Source organism: Desmodus rotundus, chromosome 12 (assembly GCF_022682495.2).
Source record: "Desmodus rotundus isolate HL8 chromosome 12, HLdesRot8A.1, whole genome shotgun sequence".
NCBI lineage: Eukaryota > Metazoa > Chordata > Mammalia > Chiroptera > Phyllostomidae > Desmodus > Desmodus rotundus.
In genome coordinates this window covers 87,336,500-87,357,401 of record NC_071398.1, presented here as the reverse complement: position 1 = coordinate 87,357,401, position 20,902 = coordinate 87,336,500, and the positions used below count along the sequence as shown (strand labels likewise).

At 38.8% G+C, this 20,902-nt stretch overlaps 1 protein-coding gene across 3 annotated transcripts in view; it reads right to left on the bottom strand.

Moving 5' to 3' along the window:
- Nucleotides 1-20,902, bottom strand: part of KCNK2 (potassium two pore domain channel subfamily K member 2) — an 89,918-nt gene that overhangs the window by 25,418 nt on the left and 43,598 nt on the right. For all 3 annotated transcript variants that reach the window (XM_024551430.4, XM_024551446.4, XM_053915835.1), the window contains exons 5-6: nucleotides 18,996-19,182; nucleotides 7,012-7,151 (exon numbers count right to left, since the gene is read on the bottom strand). In XM_024551430.4, the coding sequence (XP_024407198.1) occupies nucleotides 7,012-7,151; nucleotides 18,996-19,182 (327 nt within the window). The remainder of the gene's footprint in view (nucleotides 1-7,011; nucleotides 7,152-18,995; nucleotides 19,183-20,902) is intronic.

Genomic DNA, 20,902 nt, shown 5'->3' with positions numbered 1-20,902 from the left:
AACAATTGAAATACTCTTCCTTGGTTTCATAAAAGGAAAATACAAATGGATTCCACCCAGTCACATCAGGACACGAGGAAACACACGACTCTAATTCTAGAAAAGAACTAAGATAATAGTGGTGGATGGATTTAAGAAACATTTAACGTAGAAATCAGCTTTCAAGTCCACAGACCATGCGACATATTTAAAATTCCTACACCTAATTTTTTGTAGGCTATTCTGAATTCAGGGTTTGCTATTAACTTCAGCAATAATACACCCTAATGTTTCGTTACCTTTTTCTTTACATTTACTTATTATTTCAACAAGATATTCAGACGTGTAAGCACTCACAGCATTTGATGCTCATATAGAACAATATGTAATGATGTGGAGGTGATAATCTTAGAACATTACAGGATTATTTGATGTGAGAAAATATTTGATACAAATTTCTTCTGAAACCCATGAAGAAAAGAGCAAGCATTTAGTAAGCATTTAGCACATCCCACGCTCTACCCACTGAAGCTCCAAGCAATTTCATAAAGGAGGCTAAATCTCTTTTATAAGAAAATGGAGACTCAGCAAAAATAGGTATTTGCTGGTGAAGTTTTCAGAGCTAGTAAATAGTTAAGATAGAATTAAATCTCAGTGGTATGGGCTCCAAAGCCCATGCATTTTTCAGAGATCATACAAATGAATTCTATTCATTTGAAAGAATGTTGAAATTGTATGTTTAAAGATTCACTGATCTATACGGGAACACAATTAGTGACCAAACTATTCATAAAGCTCTTCTTTGTAGCTACATAGTAACAGATGGGTTAGGTTTGGGTACTAACTTCTAATGTGTTGATACTGCCTATGTATAAAAAGAAAAGAAGAAGAAAAGAAGGACAATAACAAAAGCACATAACCAACTTCTTGAGCTCTTGGAAGGCAGCACAGGAAAAAGGCTAGCAGGCTGGGCCCAGGAGCGCATCCCACTGGGATGACTACTGATTCCACCACTCACCCATTTACCAGCGGTGTAACCTTAAGCAAATCACCTGGCTTACCTGCCTGTGCTTCAGTGTCCTTATTAGCCATTATGTGATAGCTGGGGACTTCACATCATTATCTTATTTAATATTTTTAAAAGAAATAAAGTATATTCCAGAAGAAAAGTATTTCTACTTTTACCACTCTCAAATCCTATTTTTGGCATATATTTTGACTTGTAAAAAACTTCCTAATATTGGACCCTCAAAGGTTCACAGTATGCAACATAACACTAACACTACAAAGACACATAATCGGGGGTCTTGGTTCTACCGATATGATGGTTCATAAAATTCACTTGGAAATTAGACATGTACTCACATATGAGAGTTACTGTTGCCGCAAAGCATAATTTAAGTCTTATATTATCATTTCATATTATTTGTTCTTTTATTTTTATTCTCCTTTCCAATTGCCCATTTACTAAATAAGTAATAACTTTCTGAGCCAAGTGTGGGACTAGAAAGAGAAGGAATTTTCTCCTTGGCATGAGTAGGTAGAACCAACTACAGACCAGTAGACGAACTTCAAAGTCCGATTGCTCTGATCTGTCCCCCAGCGCACAGTGGGCCAGAAAACAGGGAGCTTTACACATGCTTTATCTTTAATGGCCCATTGTGACACTGCTTGCCTCTATTTTATTTCATGTGACTTAAAATACACACCTGTGAAGCCTTAGGATTGTGGTATATTGTGCCCAACAGTCATTCCTAATCGCTTTAGTTTCTCAGCAAGAGAACAACAATAAAAGTACCAAGAAAAAATTGGAACTACGTAGTCATTGTCCCTCCCCCAAATACGTCAGCAATCAAAGCAATAACTACAAAGTCTGATGTGCTCTCTGAGGGTGGGAGGGAAGGAAAAGGAAAAAGGAAAAGTAGGCCATTTGAATTAGTCAAAGACTAAGTGCCTTCTTATTCAAACTCCTTTTTCCATCTCTAAAAGTAAAAGTACAAGCAAACATTGTAAAGACCAGTAAGGAAATGCACCACCCATGTAATCCTTCCAATACAGAGATGGGCCTCAGCTACCACAGGTGAAGAGCTTCTCCCAGAGCCTAACAGAGTGCTCATCGCAGAGTCCTCAGTAAGCATCTTTCTAATGAATGAGTAAGCGAATGACTTAGGAATGAATTAACCTTAAAGAATGTCCTAACTGGTCTCCCCTTCCTGCTGCTTTGACACTGTCACTCTACCGCTCACCCCTCCAGCCCCACCGCCCACCATCCGTATTTACCTCGCACGCATGCCCACAGTACCCAGGATCAGGGCTGCTACACTGCACAACTCCAGGAGGCACTATTCACACTTTTCTATTATTTGTGCTCCAAGGGCTCCCATTTCTAAAAAATATACCATCAGTGCTGCCCTTTGGGACTGTGCTTGATGTGCCTGCCCAGAGAAGTGCCTTTGGATGTACCCACTCTGCACAATTCCAGGGTGGCAACTTTCCATTCATTTCTACGGAGGAGGCATCCCTGGAGCACAACCTCATTGAAAAATCTAATTACGTTGTTTCTCTGTTTTGTTATCGTCAGCCTTTCCTTGGGTGCCGTGTCTGCCCCCATGGTCTTTAGCCATTCAGATCCATTACTCTAATCATCTTTTCTTCAAGACTTCAACTCCTTTCACCTTCCAACAAACCCCTACCATGAATCAATTTATTTGACTATGTTATTTGCTAAAGAGTCCTTTGTAGTCTCTACATTCACCCTCTTAAATGAAGGTGTTCCTCCAGGTTCCATTTTTAGCTCTTTTTGCCGACTCACCTCACAAATCTTCATTAGGTGAATTCATCTGTACTCACAACTCCCATTGCCACATATGTCATGGTTACCCAGGGCTCCCGAACCATCTCTCCAGCTCCCATCCTTCCGACATTCCAGGCTGGCATATCCTACTATCTACACTTGAATTAGCCACACATCCACCAATGAAGACATGTCCAAAATGACACTTTCAATCCTCCTCCCATCTACTCAGAATCTCTCATTTTCCTGTGCTTTGTAATGCCACCCAAAGCGAGAATTATGTCATCCCCACTGTCTCTTTACAGCCCACACCTAATGGATTACCAGACCCTACCCCTTCTATCCCCCAAATAATTTTGAAATCTCTGCTTTCATCTCTATCCCACTGTAATAAGATAATAGATCTCAATTCTAGGCAATAATTTCTCCCAGCTAAGCCATCTTCCTCGCTGTGGACAAGATCATTCATTCCCTCTACTTGAAACCTTTCAATGGGTCCCTAAGGTTTTCAGAATAAAGTCTTATTCCAAATGGCATCTAAAGCCATTCACATTTAAAGCACCTCTCCCATAAGAAATAATGATAAAGTGCTCCAATACAACCTTTCCAGGGCCCAGGCTGCAACTGCTCTCTAATTGCCCATCGCCAGACAAGATAAAGAGCCGCCCAGCCTTAGCTTTGTCACGGAAAGGCCTGACCTTTGGAGAAGACCAAATGCTCTCCCACCAGGTCACCAGCAGAAAAAACCTACATCCCTCTGTATTGTCAGGTTCCTTCGTAATGCTGGGGCCAAATAATAAGTTCTAGAAACAGTCTTTCAAGGCTTCTTGGCACTAGCGCTTCCCAATCAAAGGGAGTTTCCCTAAGGTGATATAAGGTCAATCTCCTAGTGTGCAACTGCCCCTGCAGGGATGCCTCCAGACTACGGGGACAATATTGGTTAAGGAGCGACGCTTGGCCGTCCGCTCGCTGTGGCCAGCTGTGGTGCCATCACACCAGCATGCTGCGGTAGGGGCAGCGGTGGTGTCCGTCTCACAAATGGACAGGAACACTCCGAGCACTGTGGTACATCTACAAAACTGCAGGAACTAGACAAAACTCCAGGCCTTTCCCACTCGAGGAATGCAAGCGGTAGCAACCCGAACTATGTTTGCCCGTACGCAGGATGCACTATTCCCCGCCTGCTTAGGAATTTACCTCGGGATTTTGTGATCACGTCGTATTTTTATTACACCTGCCTCAGATATATTCTTGTATTTTCTAGAATACCTAAATAGTCTTTATTTTCTAAGTGAAACCCTGGATTCTTCAGAAGAGGGTGTATAGAAAAAGATAATCATATCAATTTTTAGTGTGGAACACGGACCTACTCTCCATCAGAGCTTTAAAAATAATGAAACAAACACTTTTACAGAGAGTTGTGTGCCTCCACGGAAAAATGATTGAGGTCATTCCGTTTTCCTTGAGGAATGCACATCCACTATAATCACATGTGACATTTCTGAAACCATGCAGTGTCGTTTCAACTAACCTTCTCCTCTTCAAATACTTCAGACAGTGTAGCCGTACCAACATGTGTTATTTCAGCATGTTCACTAAAAGCTATTTCTCTTTAATTCTAAACATAATACTTTCATTAAAATTAGCATTCATTAGAAACAGAATATATTTTAACATAACAGCAATAAGACCACATATGATTAGAGCTCAATGTTTATAATTAAGCAATGTATCATATTTGTTTTTTAAATGTAATAGAACCATATTAATTGTTATAACATTATTTTTTAATTATGTAAGATTGGAGTTTATTATTTGTTAAAATCTTTTTATTCAAGAAAAGCATGTGTTTTAGTACTTTCAACTGGAAATTTGATGCTATATATTATTATGTATTTTTTATATTCTGTACTAGTCACATTTTTGAATAGGGAAGATTCCAAGCTATCAAAATTATTTAACATCTTCATCCATCAAAACTGAAAACTAGAAATAACCTTGTTGCTTCCGAACACTTAGGAAGTGTTTAAAAGCTGGAGTATCTGGAATGACTTAGGTTAGACGGTAAGGAATGCATCCTGAACATTTGCCTGGCCTGGCTCATCCAGGTAAAGACGCCAACTAGAATGAATTTGGTTGGTGTTTATTCCATTGGGCCTTTTAGTCAGTTATTCCAGCATGAGGACGATCGAATCATCTTCTTTCCGGTGCTGTAGAAATCCTAGTAGCATTTCATCTGTAAAGACTTTGATCCCGATTATCGATCTATAGACAAATTATAAGTGCTCTTTCCCTCCCTTTCTTCGCATTTTCTGTTGAATTCCTGACCTGATTTTTGTCACTCCCCTCAACTGCGTCTTAGATTAGAGAACACCCATCTGCTCAACCTGATAGCTCCACTTCCACGGGCTCAGCTGTCTGCAGCAGCTGCCGCCCCAGAGGGTTCGCATGAACTCACTCATGGCCCTCACTCACGTGAGCTTCCTACACATGCAGTCACCAGAGAGAACACGCTGCTCCCAAGGCTAGGCAGAAGCCGGAAAAGAAAACAGTTTCCTGCTTTTCAGCATCTGAAAGCATGAAAACGCAATGGTGCATCTCTCACTTTTGGTTGAGAATCATGAAGATCCCTCCTAAGTAGACACACAAACCTATTTTTCCCCACTAAATAAACCAATTAATGTAGACATTTAAGTTTATTTCAGAGAATGGTGTTATGGCCTGAACTGTACGCTCCACAAATTCATATGTTGAAGCCCTAACCCTCAACGTGATTGTGTTTGGAGATTAGGCCTTAAAGCAGGTGGTTAAGGTTAAATGAGGACAGAAGGGTGCAGCTCTGGTCCAACAGCACGGCGTCCATACAGGAAGAAGAAAGCCACCAGAGCTCTCTCTGTCCATGTGTGTGCACCCAGGAAAGGCCACGTGAGGACACAGAAAGAGGGCAACTTCTGCACGCCGAGGAGAGACCTCTGCGACCCCATCGCTGCTGGCCCCCCAGCCTCCTGAATTGTGAGCAAACACGTTTCTGTTGTTGGAGCTGTGCCGTCTGCGGTGACTGGTGACGGCAGCCCGAGCACTCGTACAGATGGTCATCTCATTGCTCCCGAGAAGCGTGCTAATGCTTTGCCCCAGAAGCACTGGTTTCTAATACACAGCTTTTAAAATTCTAATGAAATATTCTTTAATATATAATTAAATATACCAATGTAATAAAGATAAAACTTCCCCTGTTCTATATGTGCCTTAGTGGCTTTCTAACTGTGATCCACCCACAATATTAGTGTGTACATACGCATGCATGTATATAATATATAGTATGTTTATAATATGTATGCAACATATATATTTCACAAAATAATGCTTTTCTTAACTACAAGAGATATATTCTGTTCAGTTGTTTTATTTTATTTTTTTTAAATGCCTGTGTGTGTTTTTTAGAAACCATTTCAAAGGAAGCCAGTTTATGGCTAGATGTTTGAGAAGTTCTCTTTTTAGCTATGTCATCGAAAATAGTTCCTATTTACAATCTTTTTTTTCCCTTAGCATCTCAAGATCCTTAAAAGTATATTGAAAATACATTGTAGTGAAAATAACCACAATTTTTCTCTTTCTGTGTCTCAAACTACACAATTTCAAAGTTGGATTTAAATTTTCCAAAATATCATGAGCCAAAATTCTAATGTTCATTTCTATATATATAGTTGTTCAAAATAGGTAAAAGAATCTCTTTTTGAGCAGCTGAAATTTGTATATAAAGAAATTGGCCAACGTGCACAGCTTCGAGGCACATGGGTATATGCACATCGGGACTAGAACACATTTGTACAGACATAACAAAAAAGGAAATAAATTGACTAAAGTAGGAACAATGTAATATTATATAATACACTCACTTTTTCATGCTACTAATGTGTTGACCCAAATATTTCCTATTGCACTTTTCTTTATGGAATAAAACTTACTTTGTTCCTTTGAAGAAAAAAAGAAAACAAAAAATATATAATGAAAAAAATGTAATTACATCTCTTTTATTACCAGTTACCCTAAGCACCTAAATAGCATCTGAAACAGAAGTGTTTAGTATTTGTAAGGGAATGAATGATAACTTACAGGATAGCCTTGCACAACAAATTCACACAAAACATATTTTTAAAAATAAATGTAAAAATGGTTTTTTTAATTTTTTATTAAATTAGCAAAATAGAAGTGTTTTGTGCAAGCTTCTGAATTCTCACCTCTTCCTTTGTCTTTTTCGATATCACTCGGAGCCAGTCCCCAATCATGCTCAGGACGGCAGCGAAGTAAGCAAGCCCTACGAGGATCCAGAACCACACGACAGGCTTGTAGAGGTCTAGATATTCAATGTCCGATCCACCTGTGAGAAACAAAACAAAGTGGAACTAAATAACCTCAAATTCATACATGTTAACAGCAGAGACCTTTGCTAAAATCACCAGCTGAGTTTCGGCTGATGAAACAGCAATCATCCTGTCCATTGGCACACGCTACTTTCTTCGTATGGCATCCTTCCTGTGACTTCCAGTGAAGTAAGTTTTTCTTAAGACATTTCATTAATCCTCCCGGTCATCATGATTTTTTCTTGCTCTGTGTTTCTTTTTTACTTCTTACAATGTGTCTTATCATTACGTCTAGCACTTAACTCCAAGTTCTCTTTGCACCTCTATTTTAACAAGTAGAAGACAGAGATGCCACATGTGTTGAGTATGCATTTCGTTGAGTAAATTTCACCTAATTGCCAACCAAGTCATACTAACCAATCAATACACGCTAACCAATCAATTCAATGCCACCCTGCACAGAGAGTGGCTCTTATTTCAAAATCATTCATATAATACATTGATAACACATGCCAGAGACAATGCCACAGTGGGTCTTGTTTAAACAGAAATTGAAGGTGATACTGCCATTCACTATTCTCCGACTTTTCAGAGAAATTCCCATGTCTGTCATAAATTTAAACCTCTAGCTCTCAAGGAAAACATTGGCAGAGGAACTGTTTTTGCTTTACTCTGATCTTTACTTCTCCATAGGTACAACGACTGCACCCATGAGATTGTGAACACATCTCAGCACAGCCCTACTTCAGCACATATGGATGGGGTGCTTATTACACCCCAAACACTGCACAGGGACTTTCTTCACAAGAGATGGAAACAAGTCTTTCTCTTGAGAAAGTCGTAATTTAGCCCGAGAAAGCCTCACATAGACAATTAACCATAATGGGGTGTACCCAGGGACACTGAAAGAGAATAAAATCGTGCTAGGAGAGGACACAGAGGAAAGAATTTTTACAATACTTCCAGAAGGGGGAGGATGCGAAGACAGAAAAATGAGTCTTAAGTGATGAGGATCAAAAGAGAGAAAAGTTTGGATGGAAATGTGTGGCATACTCAAAGGATTTTTAGCAGTGGCTAAAGCTAAATACACGTGAGTGCCGGGATCAGAGGGGTAGAAGTGAAGACTAGAACAGTGAGCTGTGTCACGTTGTAAGGGGCAGCTCCTGCCGCGATGGGGAGTGGAAAAAGTGGACAGACAGGCAAGGCCTATGCTCATGTTTGACTACATGCACAGAGAGATCTAGTGGCAGAAAGAAAGGACCAACAGGGAAGCCCATTGGAAACTTTTGTTCTGAACCAGCGAAAAAATTACTGTGCCTGAAGTAGGGCTGGAATGGAAAAAAGAGGCATTTCCAAGGCAGAATCATCAGGCATTAACGACCGGTGAGTCAGTGTGGCAAGTGAAAGGAAGGCTCTAGAACGACCAGAGGCCCTCACTTGGGAGACGGTGCCAGCAACTGAACGGGAAACACAGGGGAAGGAAGAGTGACCGGAAAAGACAAAGGTAATTTAAACTGGGACATGATAGGCTTGGCGCTCTTGAGGCGCACACAGGCATAGATATCCAGTGAGATCCTTAAATACCGATCTAACGTTAGCAGAGCACAGCAGATGAGGAAGATTTTAGGATCGATAGCACAGAGACCGGGATGCTTCCACAGGAGCCAGGGGTGTGCTCAACTGTCCAAAAACCAACCCATACAACCAGGAGAACAGCTAGTAAGTAGTCACTATGCATTCAAATCAAATGTAAAAGTTTAACTGTACCACTACTCTATATAAATTAGACTGGGAGTTGCCTGCCATGACAGTTTCAAGTCTCAAAGGGTCAGAGTAGAAAGAGACCATTTTTCTATCAGGCAAATAATGTTAACTTCAGCTTTCATTTGGGAGAAGTAGTTTTAAGAAGACAGTTTCAAAGTAAATGATATCACCTTCAAAATAGTATGAAAAGTTTGACCTTGTGCAGTGTTTAAAAAATATATGTCATTTTTTGGAGGGATTATGGAGGCTAAAAGCATCTCACGATGGCTGAGACTTGGCCCGTGCGGGCTGCAGCTCTGCAGATTCCCAGAAGGGACTGCGGAAATGTGTGTGGAAACTTGTTGTAGGATAGCCTCACTAGTGCAATCTATTTTGCAAATATTTCCATTTTAATAAAACCAAATTGACATTTTTTCCAAGCGCTTTCTCTTTCTAAAGCAGAAAATCTTCATCCAAAGACTTGTGACTCATTTAACATTGAAGTACACCAAGATGTTGATTTTAGAAGTGAGTTCACACTCAAGATAACTTTTTATGTCTTCTTTCTTATAAAGAAGATGTCACAGTTTGAAAAGAGTAAATTAGCTCAGTCGCTGAAAGGTTTATATTGGGGTAAAATATCTCCCCCACAAGTTTCAGTGGGTTCTAAGCCACAATGGGGGGCAGTGTTTTCCCATTCTTAACTGTCACTCTTAAGATGAAATACCAGCAGTCAAAAGATCTAGGGAAAACCAACGTATATGTGGACATGGCCAAACAACTCACAAATCCTCTTTACTTTTTTAAAAAGATTTTATTTATTTACTTTTAGAGGGGGAAGGGAAGGAGAAACACAGGGAGAGAAACATCAAGGTGTGGTTTCCTCTCGAGTGCCCCCCACTGGGGACCTGGCCCACAACCCAGGCATGTGCACTGACCAGGAATCGAACCAGTGACCCTTCGGTTCTCAGGCTGGTGTTCAACCCACTAAGCCACACCAGCCAGGTCCCTCTTCACTTTTTGATAGCTAAGATTTATGAATAATTTCCACCCTATTTAATTCACTTGATCCAAGAATCTAACCAAAATTAAATAATCTGTAACATTAAAAAAAACTTGCTAAAAGTTTTGTTTTGGTTTTGGTTTTGGTTTTGGTTTTAAATTAGAAAACTTTCAAAAATTGTGTTGGCTGTTGTAAGCATTAATTTAATCTGGCTACATGCAGGAAACCTGTCTGTGGGTCTCTTGCTTATTAAGAACGCAGGGTTGTTTTTCTGCCCTGGCTTCACTCCCCATATGCCGCCCCCACCCCCAGGTCTACTCTGCCACTCCATCACTTCTTTTCTCCTTCCACAGACTCCTGAGACACAGGCTACAGGACACTATACACTGTCCACTCTTGGGTTCCTCACCCACTTGGCAGGAATAGTCACCTCATTGCTGTTTTCTTTGTTGCCACTAAAATATATGCACACAGATCCTTTCCATTTTAAGAGCTTTCTAGCTAATCATTATAGGAAAGCAATAAAAATAACAACAAGGAGTGGAAGGACAAAAGTTTCAGGAATCTTATAAACTTTTCCAAGTAGTTAAAATAAGTCTCTTCCTGACTCTCAAATGATGTGTGACAGCCTCTTTTAAATAGTGCCATTTCTCATCCTTTGTAGGTAACTCTCTCCTTTCCTCTTGATGCTTTTAAGATTCTCTCCTTATCTTTAATAAGAAAATCAGCTGATTTCTCAAAAGAAACTTTACAGGCAAGAAGGGGATGGAAAGAAGTATTCAAAGTCATGAAAGGCAAGGACCTACATCCAAGATTACTCTATCCAGCAAAGCTACCATTTAGAATGGAAGGGCAGATAAAGTGCTTCCCAGATAAGGTAAAGTTAAAGGAGTTCATCATCACCAAGCCCTAATTATATGAAATATTAAAGGGACTTACCTAAGAAATAGAAGAGGATCAAAAACTATGAACAGCAAAATGATAACAAACTCATAACTATCAACAACTGAACCTAAAAAATAAAAATAAGCAAACAACTAGAACAGGAACAGAATCACAGAAATGGAGATCACATGGAGGGTTTTCATTGGGGAGGGAGGTAATGGGGGCAAAAGTTACAGGGAATAAGAAGCATAATAGGTAGGCACAAAATAGACAGGGAGAGGGTAAGAATAGTATGGGAAATGGAGAAGCCAAAGAACTTACATGTACAACCCATGGACATAAACTAAGGAGCGGGGAGGGAAGGCTGGAGGGTGGGGGAGTGAAGGGTAGAGGGTAGAGGGGGATAAAGAGGAGAAAAACACTGGGATGACTGTAATAGCAAAATCAATAAAATATACTTTAAAAATAAATAAATAAATAAATAGTGCCATTTCTCTTCGGACTTCTTCCTGGTGCTTAAAAAATAAGGAAATCAGCCAGAGCCTGATCTAATCTAGCAGATTAAACTGTAGGTTCTAAAAAATGTAGCCCAGGAAAGGTTCAGGCTGGCATTGTTGCTTCAGAACGCATTCTCTCCCCAGATGGGTTTCCTAAACTTTTGAGGGGCCTGTGTTCCCACTCCTGACACTGACCCTTGGGGCAGAACGATTAGTAAGACCATTGCCCTTAGACGTAAGCCATATCTCTCTAGTTGTCTCTGTCAGTCATTAAGCTGATAATTCAATTGCCGTCACTCTCACAGTCTGTTCAGAACTCAGAAGAGAAAGGTAGGTTTGTATTGGCTCCTTGAAATCTCAACAGTAAGTGTCTCTTCAATAGAGAAGTCACAGTCTCAGTAGGTAAAATAACATGTCAGGTGTCACAGGCAAGGAGGCAGCTGAGCTAGAACTCAAACCCAGGCCTGACTGGCTCCTTGTCACAGGCTTTTTTCATTGGCCTGGGCGTCCATGTCACCTACGATCCCATCATTTATCCACCAGCCTCGTTTGCTCACAGTGAACGGTAGACAACTAGCTAGTGCTGGAAACACTAAATCAAACTAGGTGTGCCTCTTGTCTTCCAGGGTCTTACCTAGAAACCAGGTGAGTCTGAAGATAAGTATTATTTCACCAAAAGCCTCCTTACCTTGTTGCTGTTATCATTCCAACAGTTGCTAGAAGGTGGCCCTAATTTTCTCTAAAAAAACTGAGTATACAATGTACTTCTCCCCTTAAATTTAATTTTCTTTCCCTGCGATGCTTCTGAATCACAGAATACTTAGAAAGAAAAAATAAATAAAAATAATGATGGAAGGAGACACGACCTGGGGTGGTGAAGACACAAGACAATATAAAGATGATGTGTTATAGAACTGTACACCTGAAACCTAGGCAATGTTATTAACCAATATTATTCTAATAAATTCAACAATTTTTTTAAAGTACATCTATCATGGGGATCATCTAGCCATTCTGGGCTGTTACCAACTCTATGCACCTCCTCTGAATTTCTAAATGATATCTGTATTATAAAATATAGATATAGCTATAACTTTGCTCTAAAGAAAAAGGACAGTCTCTTGTACTGGCCTGTACGTATTTTAGTTTAGATATTAAATATTGATTTCAATTTGTTTGGTTTGTTTGACTTATTTTTATTAGTCAAGTTAATACTGCCTTAATATGAAGGGAGAAAGAAAAACTTTCTGCTTTAGTATGTTTTCCCTTTTTTATAGTAAAGCAATTTTAACCAAATGAAGTGTTTTCTCCGGGCTTCAAGGACTAAGAGGCTTTCAGTAATGTTGTTCAGTAATGTTGTAAATTCTGTTTTCTTTTTCACAAATGGAAGTATGACTTCAGTCTTAAAAAATAGTTCGCCCACTCAACCAGGCTTCTCACACGCTATTGAGTCCAAAAAACGCAAAGCCAACAAAGGTAGCCCTCTCTAGCATGGGAATCTGTGTTTGGGGAAGTTCAATTTCAGCTTTCAAGATGTTGTCCCTTACCTGTTAGGTACTTGGTCTAAAATGAGGAAAACTACTATTAGAACATCTTACAATCACAAAGAAAGAAAAATCAACACACTGCCTTGCTCACTCATCCTTTATGAGGATAGAAATGTACAGTATATGAGATGCACATGATTGTTATCCCTAGAAATTACCTTTGAGTCTCAATATCGAGCAATTTGGAGTCTTTTTCATCAAACAGTAAAATTTACTGCCAGCCTCCCTAAGCCATAACTATTAATCACAGAATGACTTCCTTCTCTGTTTTTTCTCCCTATGTCTCTACAGGGCTTCTCTGTATCTGTTTTGAATCCTAGAAGTTACATAACTTCTTGGTTTGTCCACAGTCTCTGGGATTTTTAAGCCTTTTGGGTCAAATCCTATTTGATTAATCATGTAGCTAGCCATCAGCTCTCTTGTGAGTTCTCTGAGAGTCACTAGCTGAATCAGCTGTATACCAGACTCCTTGTAGAATTTTCTGTACACACACAAGAGTAATGTTCCTGGATTGGTAGGTAATGTTCCTGGATTTCGAACATTCTGTCCCATAAGAATGGGCAATCCTTATCAGTAAGTGCTAAGCACAGTACAATATGTGCTCACCAAACATCTGAATGAATGAATGTATGCATGAATGATAGAATACATCTCCCTAGGAGTCATATGACCCTCTCTTTCCAATCAAAGCAATTTTTCTGAGCCATTGTGGTGGCCACAGTAGTGCTGACTGAACTTGGGTAGACCTCACTCCTCATCAGGTTCTTTCCTTGGTATCTGTTGAATTCCTGGCAAATTTTCAACCAGTCATCAGCTCCATAACAGCATTTTTAATAACTGGCCTCTGACATAGTCGCAAAGGTCTTAGGCAACATCAGGAACTGTTTCCTGCAGGGTCTCTATTAGAACACACTGTTTTAAACAAACAAAATGAAAACCTCCACGGTTTGTCAACGGATTTATATGTTCTCACGATAAAATCCCCTTTCCCTTAATTAAGCAAACTCGGAGCACTCTGCTCCGTGAGTCGTGGTTCAGTCATCAGAGAAAGCAGTAGTGTGGTCAATAAAAACTGCGTTTCCAGTAATGGCTTTGAAAACGTAATTCCAAGAAAACTCCATTCTTAATGTGAGATACGCAAATATATTTTTCCAAGTTAAAAAATGTGATGCTGATTGCCTCTACAACTTCAAAAATTTGTAAAAATTTAGCAAAGATAAATGCCCCAGAAGAAGAATATGACCTGGGAAGAACCCCAATTACATTTTCTATATAGAAGAACAAAAGGCACTAAACATAAAGGCTGATTTACCCAGTAAGCATTCAATAACTACATGTGAGATGAAGAAAAATTCATTTTCAACTAAATATACTAAGTCTTATTGATCAAAAGTCCTAGAAGATATATTTGGATAACTAAATACATTCATGTTCAGATGGAAAATGTGTTTGTATAATATCAACTATGAAGATTTCTTGGAACATTTAAATTTTTGGCTAAAACTTTTGGTTTTTATTAGTGAAGTAGGTAATAGGAACTCACTGCTTTGTAGAATTATACATTTGTACTGGCTTTTACTCATTCATATTATCTCTCATGAACTAACCTGTTTATGAAAAGTATTTCTAAGCATTTCATTGGGCAGCTTCTAAACAATTTGTGGAAATTCATCTATTCTAACCCTCACAGTATATATTAAAGAGGACACTAGCTTCGAAAATGTTTTAAATCGTGTTAAGTAATTAACTTGCCTTTTCTCCAGTTTTGAGGAATCACCAACTATTTTTTTAAATCATGGACTTAGGAGATTAGTTGTAAAAACAAGCCTGAATAAGTAGAACTCAATTTTTCACACCATTCCATATAACTAGCCCTCAGTCCTTAAGGTAATCGTAATTTAGTAACTTATTAACCCCAGACCTCTCATCAAATAAAAAAAAATGACAAAAATTAAAAAGCAGAACATAGGAAATTAACACTTAGCTCTTAGATATAATTGTGCCATGAACTTTAACTTGCCTCTAAAAATTTGTCTATATATTGTGAGTATGCTCCAATCAAGTATGTGACACTTCGCTAAAAAATTTACTCACCTTTTAGGAAGGGGAACACCGCATGCAGTACTCTCGACAGTAGGGCTACGTTTATTCTCATGTAAAATAAAAGCCCTGGAGAGACCCTGGGGCCCCCACATCCTTTGTGGCCCTAGAACACTGAGCTCTAGAACATTCAGCCAGTGGGACAGAGCCAACACCAACCACTAAGGTAGCCAGCCAGCCACTAAAACTCATCCCCTGCATACATGTAAATATAAATTAAAATCTGCAGGGAGAGCTCATCCTACAGAAGAACCACTGAATGTTGGATTCCTCTGCCCAGTCACCTACACAGAGAACCCGAATGCTAGGTCATTGTGTCCTAACTAGTGGTCCCTAAACGCTTTTGACTCATTATCACCAACAATGAAAGGTTTTGCTCATGCAAAGTTAATATTTTTATTTATAAACTAGAAATCTATTTCGTGCTCATTTATACCATGTATATCGTGACATGTAAGGAACGAGGCTGAAGAATACGTAGGAAGAGGGACTGACCTGTTTCCTCCCCACGGGACATAGTCTGGCTGCATGGACTTTCTTGCTCATTCCCAAGGAGGAGCTCTCTGCCTCAGCGTTCTGGTCTAAAACACCATGTTTTCACCTGCTGATCATGAGATGTTCCTGATAGTACACCAAGGTTACAGCCTGTATCCTAAACATTTATCCATCACTTTCCAAATGCACTTCTTCTCCTTTAATAACACTGCAGTTTGAAGATGGCAGTTCTTGAATTTTTCTTCCAAGAAGTTCTGTACCCCAGTGAGATCAAACCCTAATCCTTGTCAGCGTGGGGCGTGCAGACTTGAGAAGGGTGCCAGCTAGTGAGTGTGCATTACGAGAGGTACAACTTTGCTCTCTTTGGATATTTATAGGCCAGTAGAAAGATGAGAGGGTTTACGTCCCAGCAATGCCTCTTGTTTTCCCCCAGCAAAAATATCACAGTGAAGTGAAAACACTAACTAATAGCGAGAGAGAAGGTTCTAAAAAAGTAAACAATCCATATTTCCCAGGTGTGGTACTTGCCTTAACTCAATGGATAATTTTACATTATAGTCACAAATCACCCAGAAGCAAAGACTATTTTTAGGATGAACTATATAAGGCAATTCTTTCCCAAGATCTTTAAAAAAATGCTCCTAACTTTTGTTTTTCCGAAGACTTTTGCAAAGGGCACGCATTTCCTACCCAGCCTTCCCCAGACACCTGCCCCCTCATCCACATTCTCTGGCCAAAACACGCCCTGACAATGCCTTGCTGGAAAGGCTACAATACTAGGAGCCGGGTTCACAAAGACTGAAATAGCTACAAAATACACAAATGAAGGAGCTAGAGACAAGTCAACAAAACTAATGTCGATCTGCCTCTTCTCTCGTTTATATTTCTCAGCATGTGTCACTTCCATCATAGCAAATGCCTTTGCTAATTATTAGCCAAGTGTATTTCAGCTATTTTTCATTATTCCCTCTGTAAAATGAAAATGATGAATTCCAAGAGGGCTACAAGAACTAAAACCCTAGTGATAAAAACGACACGTGTTAGACTAAACTCAGTACCACGTGAATATCATTTTGTTACCATCCCCCCGCGATACTCTGCCACGACGCCAAATGGCAGGTCACTGAGACGCAAGAGATGCTTCTCTGTGGGCAGAATGTCTCTCTGTGGGCGGTGCAGACTGGATAGTAATGAAACCCACATGATCTAGCCAGCTTCAGAGTGTTGAGTTCTTAAGGTAAGTTTTTAAAAAATTGTTTTTCATCTTCTACAAAACCATGAAGTAAAAATATTTGTCCCTTTTTCTCTGCGCCAGTTTATACTGTGGTCACAAAGGTACAACATTATTTTAGGACTCTACCCACATTAGTTATTTTTATAATTTGGGGGTTTTTTGAGTCTCAGACCATGTGGGCCTCTGGACTGATACCATCTGCCAATTGTTGAAAATAACAAATACATTGTATTATATCTCTGGAATTTGCTGAGAGAGTAGAACTTCAAGGTTCTCACCAAAAAATAAAAGAGGGGAGGATATATATGTGAGGTGATGGATGTGTTAATTAACTAGATGGTATGAAATACCAGGATGTACACTTTGAATATCTTACAATTTTATTTATCAATTATATCTTAGTAAATCTGAAAAATAAATAAAACTATGCATTACTATAAAAATAAACATTAAAAATTTAAAAAATATTACGAGCAATACAATGATGTTGGCCTAAAAATAGAAGATGTATCACCTAATACCTATATATTCTAGTGTTTATGAGATGTTGTTAATTATATTTATAAAATGGTGCAAAAGCCTAAGATTAACATACCAGAAATATAAGTTTTCTTATCAGCACTGTGTCTTTCTCCTATATTAATCCACTTTCTACTTCTACTTAAGCCAATTATACAGCTTTGATGAGAAGTAGAAAAGTGGGTGTTTCAGGACAGAAGCTCTTACGTGGACGTACAAGTGTCAGAGACTCTTCTCTCCACATTCTGCTAGTTAGAAAACTAAAAGATCTCCAGCAGAGCATGTGCCCCCCGCCCCAGGCCCTTCAGCCAGCACGCAGACCTGCACACAGCATTTCTGACCCAAGCAAAGTTCCACTCAGGAAAACATACTCACCTGCAAGGACATTATGCGTTCCCCAGAACAGAAGGCCTTGCCAAATTACACTTACTAACCAATCAATAAAAACATGTGAACTGTCAGCCTTCTCTGAGATTTCATACAACTACACAAAATATTCTCTTTCTGAAAATATATAAGGAAGAAGTTTGGGTCAAGAAGGAACTGTAAATCATCAGAAAGTATAAAACTCTCCTACAACTAAATTCGGCTGGTGAGTTTATTCTGGAAAATGTAATGGCACATTCCCACTATAATATTTGGCATGGTTTTCTAATACTCCAAGCTATTTTTTTTAAGAATGGCTTAGATTTTCAGGAGGTGGTCAAAATGATCCATGTTAGTACATTATTACATTACTTTTAACACAATTATGATCTATTTAAAGCTGAAGTTATTTAATAATAATTAAATAATATAACAGGGGAAAAAGAGAGTTGAAATGATAGAAATGTTAAGTCCTGAGAACTATAATAATAAAGCAAATAGCAGTTGAAATAATATATACAGAAGAGAAAAAATTTTTAAAGTGAACAAAGAATGTGGACACTTTAGCTAAAGCCAAAAATATTGTCCTGAGAATTGAAAATTTAAAAAGGTAAATATCTAAGAGAAAAGAAGTTTTTAAGTAGCTAAGAACATCTTCTAAAGTGTACATGTGTTTTTTTTTAAACTAAGACATGAAAAGGCCTATGGAAAAAAGAGCAAAGATAAGTTAAACTGAAATTCTTGTAGCACCAAAAAAATAAGGGGATGATGTTAGGTTTCTGAAAATAGGGTGGGAATATAAAATTCTGAACAACCAGCAACCAAATTTCTTTCATAGAATAAACAATAAATGTTCAACTGCACCCATCTGCTTACCTCCACTGTCATAGAATGACTTTTTTTGGCTTTGTCACTATTACAGATTTAACTGTGTCTTCCAAAAACATACGGTGAAGTCCTAGCCCCTATGACTTTGCAATGTGACTTGATTTGGAAATAAGGTCCTTACAGAAGGGTTAGTTATGAGGAACTCATACTGGATGAGAGTGGGCTTTTAATCCTGTTGACTGGTATTCCTTTTTTTTAATATGATTGCTATTCTTATGAGAAGAGGGAAATGTGGGCACAGTGACAGAATCACAGGGAGAAAGCCACATGTGACGAAAGCAGAGATGGGAGTGAGGCGGCTGAAAGCTAAGGATCAGTGAGGACTGATGGCCTCCAACCAGGAGCTGGACAGAGAGTCCAGGAAGGATTCTGCCCGAGTCTCAGAGGGGTCAAGCTGCTGCTGGCACCTTGATTTTGAACTTCCATGAGAGAATGGATTTCTTTTGTTTCCAGCCACCCAGTCTGTGGTACTTGGTTATGGCAGCCTTAGGAAACTAATACAGTCACTCCGTTGTACGCCAAACCCAAGTGAAGTCTCAGGGCCAAGGGTTAGGACAACAGTGTTGGTGCCAGGAAAAACTTACCTGCAACATAGTCACCAAATCCAATGGTTGTTAAAGTGATAACCACAAAATAAATGGCATCCAGGGCACTCCAGCCTTCTATGTGCTTGAATATGATTGCGGGCAGAGCAACGAAGAGCACGCAACCAAACAGTATAAAGATGATTGTTGAGATGATGCGAATCTTGGTCTGACTAACATTCCACTTCTAGGGAAGAGGGAGAGAGAGAGAAAGAAAGAGGAATTGGCTGAGATTAATTGATTATTGGTGCATGCACAAAGCTAATCTATATACACACTGTTATCAGCAAATTAGCAAGTGAAAAGGTTGTTTTATTCATTTTCATGATTTTTTTATTGTGTTTATAAGTAAAGACAAAATTGGGTATACCCTAAATAGCTCAAAACACTCAATGCTAATAACGATGCCACTTTTCTCTTACGTAGCTTTACAACAGGTAAAATACTCTCAAAAGTAAAATTACATTGGCTCTGAGAATGCAACTCTAGACTCACATCATTCTTTGGTTTACCTGAACTACTCTTAAAATATTCTTTTCTATAGGCATACAATTGATTGCTGGGTAAACACAATCTAGAAATATATGAAAAATGGAAAAAACTGAACCATGAATTAAATACTGACTACTGATAATTGATAAAATTACACCTCCTCACTCCTTTCACGTTTTCCAATTGTTATTCAACTGATTAAAGTGTAATGTTAAGAGACTTAAAGTTCACAGTTGATTCCCATGTGAACCAGATGACCTGTCTCTCTGCTCTACGGCCTTCAACCACAAAGCTACACATGTCAACGATGACATGTCAGCGAGGATAAGTCTGCAACACCCCTCAGCTGCAGCTGTCATCAGATGGCCCATATTTTTTCACCTCTTTCTCTTATCAGGAACCTCCACCGTGCGACATTCAATCAAGTTTGTAATGAATGTAGTTTACCTCCACATCTCCTTTTGAAATTAATCACCATGTATTTTTCATTTCTAAATCTGTCCCATCTACTGTGAAACCCACAGGTCACAGCCCTGCGCTGTAGAAGAATTACCGAACTTTGGAGGGTGCAAATTTTCTAGAAGTAAAGATCTGTGAAACCACAGAATGGAGAGTGAAAATAAAAGTTTTCCTAGCCCGCCATCCATATCACATATCTGAGAGTAAAAGAAATCTCATTGGTAAAGTTCCCAGAAGCATTTAGTACTAAATGCTGAATCATGTCCGTTGTACTGTATTCACTAACGGGGCGGGGCATTTGTTTTATACAGTGATGTAGATGCGGCAGGAGAAGTACTATCCAGCATCCCGTAGGCTCCCCCAACTCTGTTCAGCAAATGAGCAATTCAGTACTACCAGTTTATGCCACCAACCCCACTTCTCAATTAATACAAATACAAAGTATTTTTAATATCAATACAAGAAAAGTACAACACCATGAAACGGATTAAACTTCTGTTTTGGAACAACTATACCTACTCCATTCTAAATATTTGAGAGTAAACTTTGAACTTGACTATGAAACATAACTAAGGCTAAAAACTGGAACTATAATTTAAACTGAAAACAATACTCAATGGTCTTATTTCATCCATAGAGTAAAATGCTTTGTTGAAAAGATTGTGAAAATATAAAATATTATTGAGTAATAAATAAAACGTATTTGTAATAGTGGTCACAGTAGTAATGAATCATTTATAACCCCCTTCTCCAACACAATCATTTCCTGGATCCATAATTATCTTCAAGAATAGAAGTTTGTAATCATGATATTATTACCATTTTTTACTCCAAATTCTAATTGAAGCATTTCCATGTTATTTATTTTTTTGTATTGAGTCCATGTCCATGAACATCTTCATGTATATTACTGTCGTTCTACTGAATTACATCCCTTAGATGAATTTCCATCAATG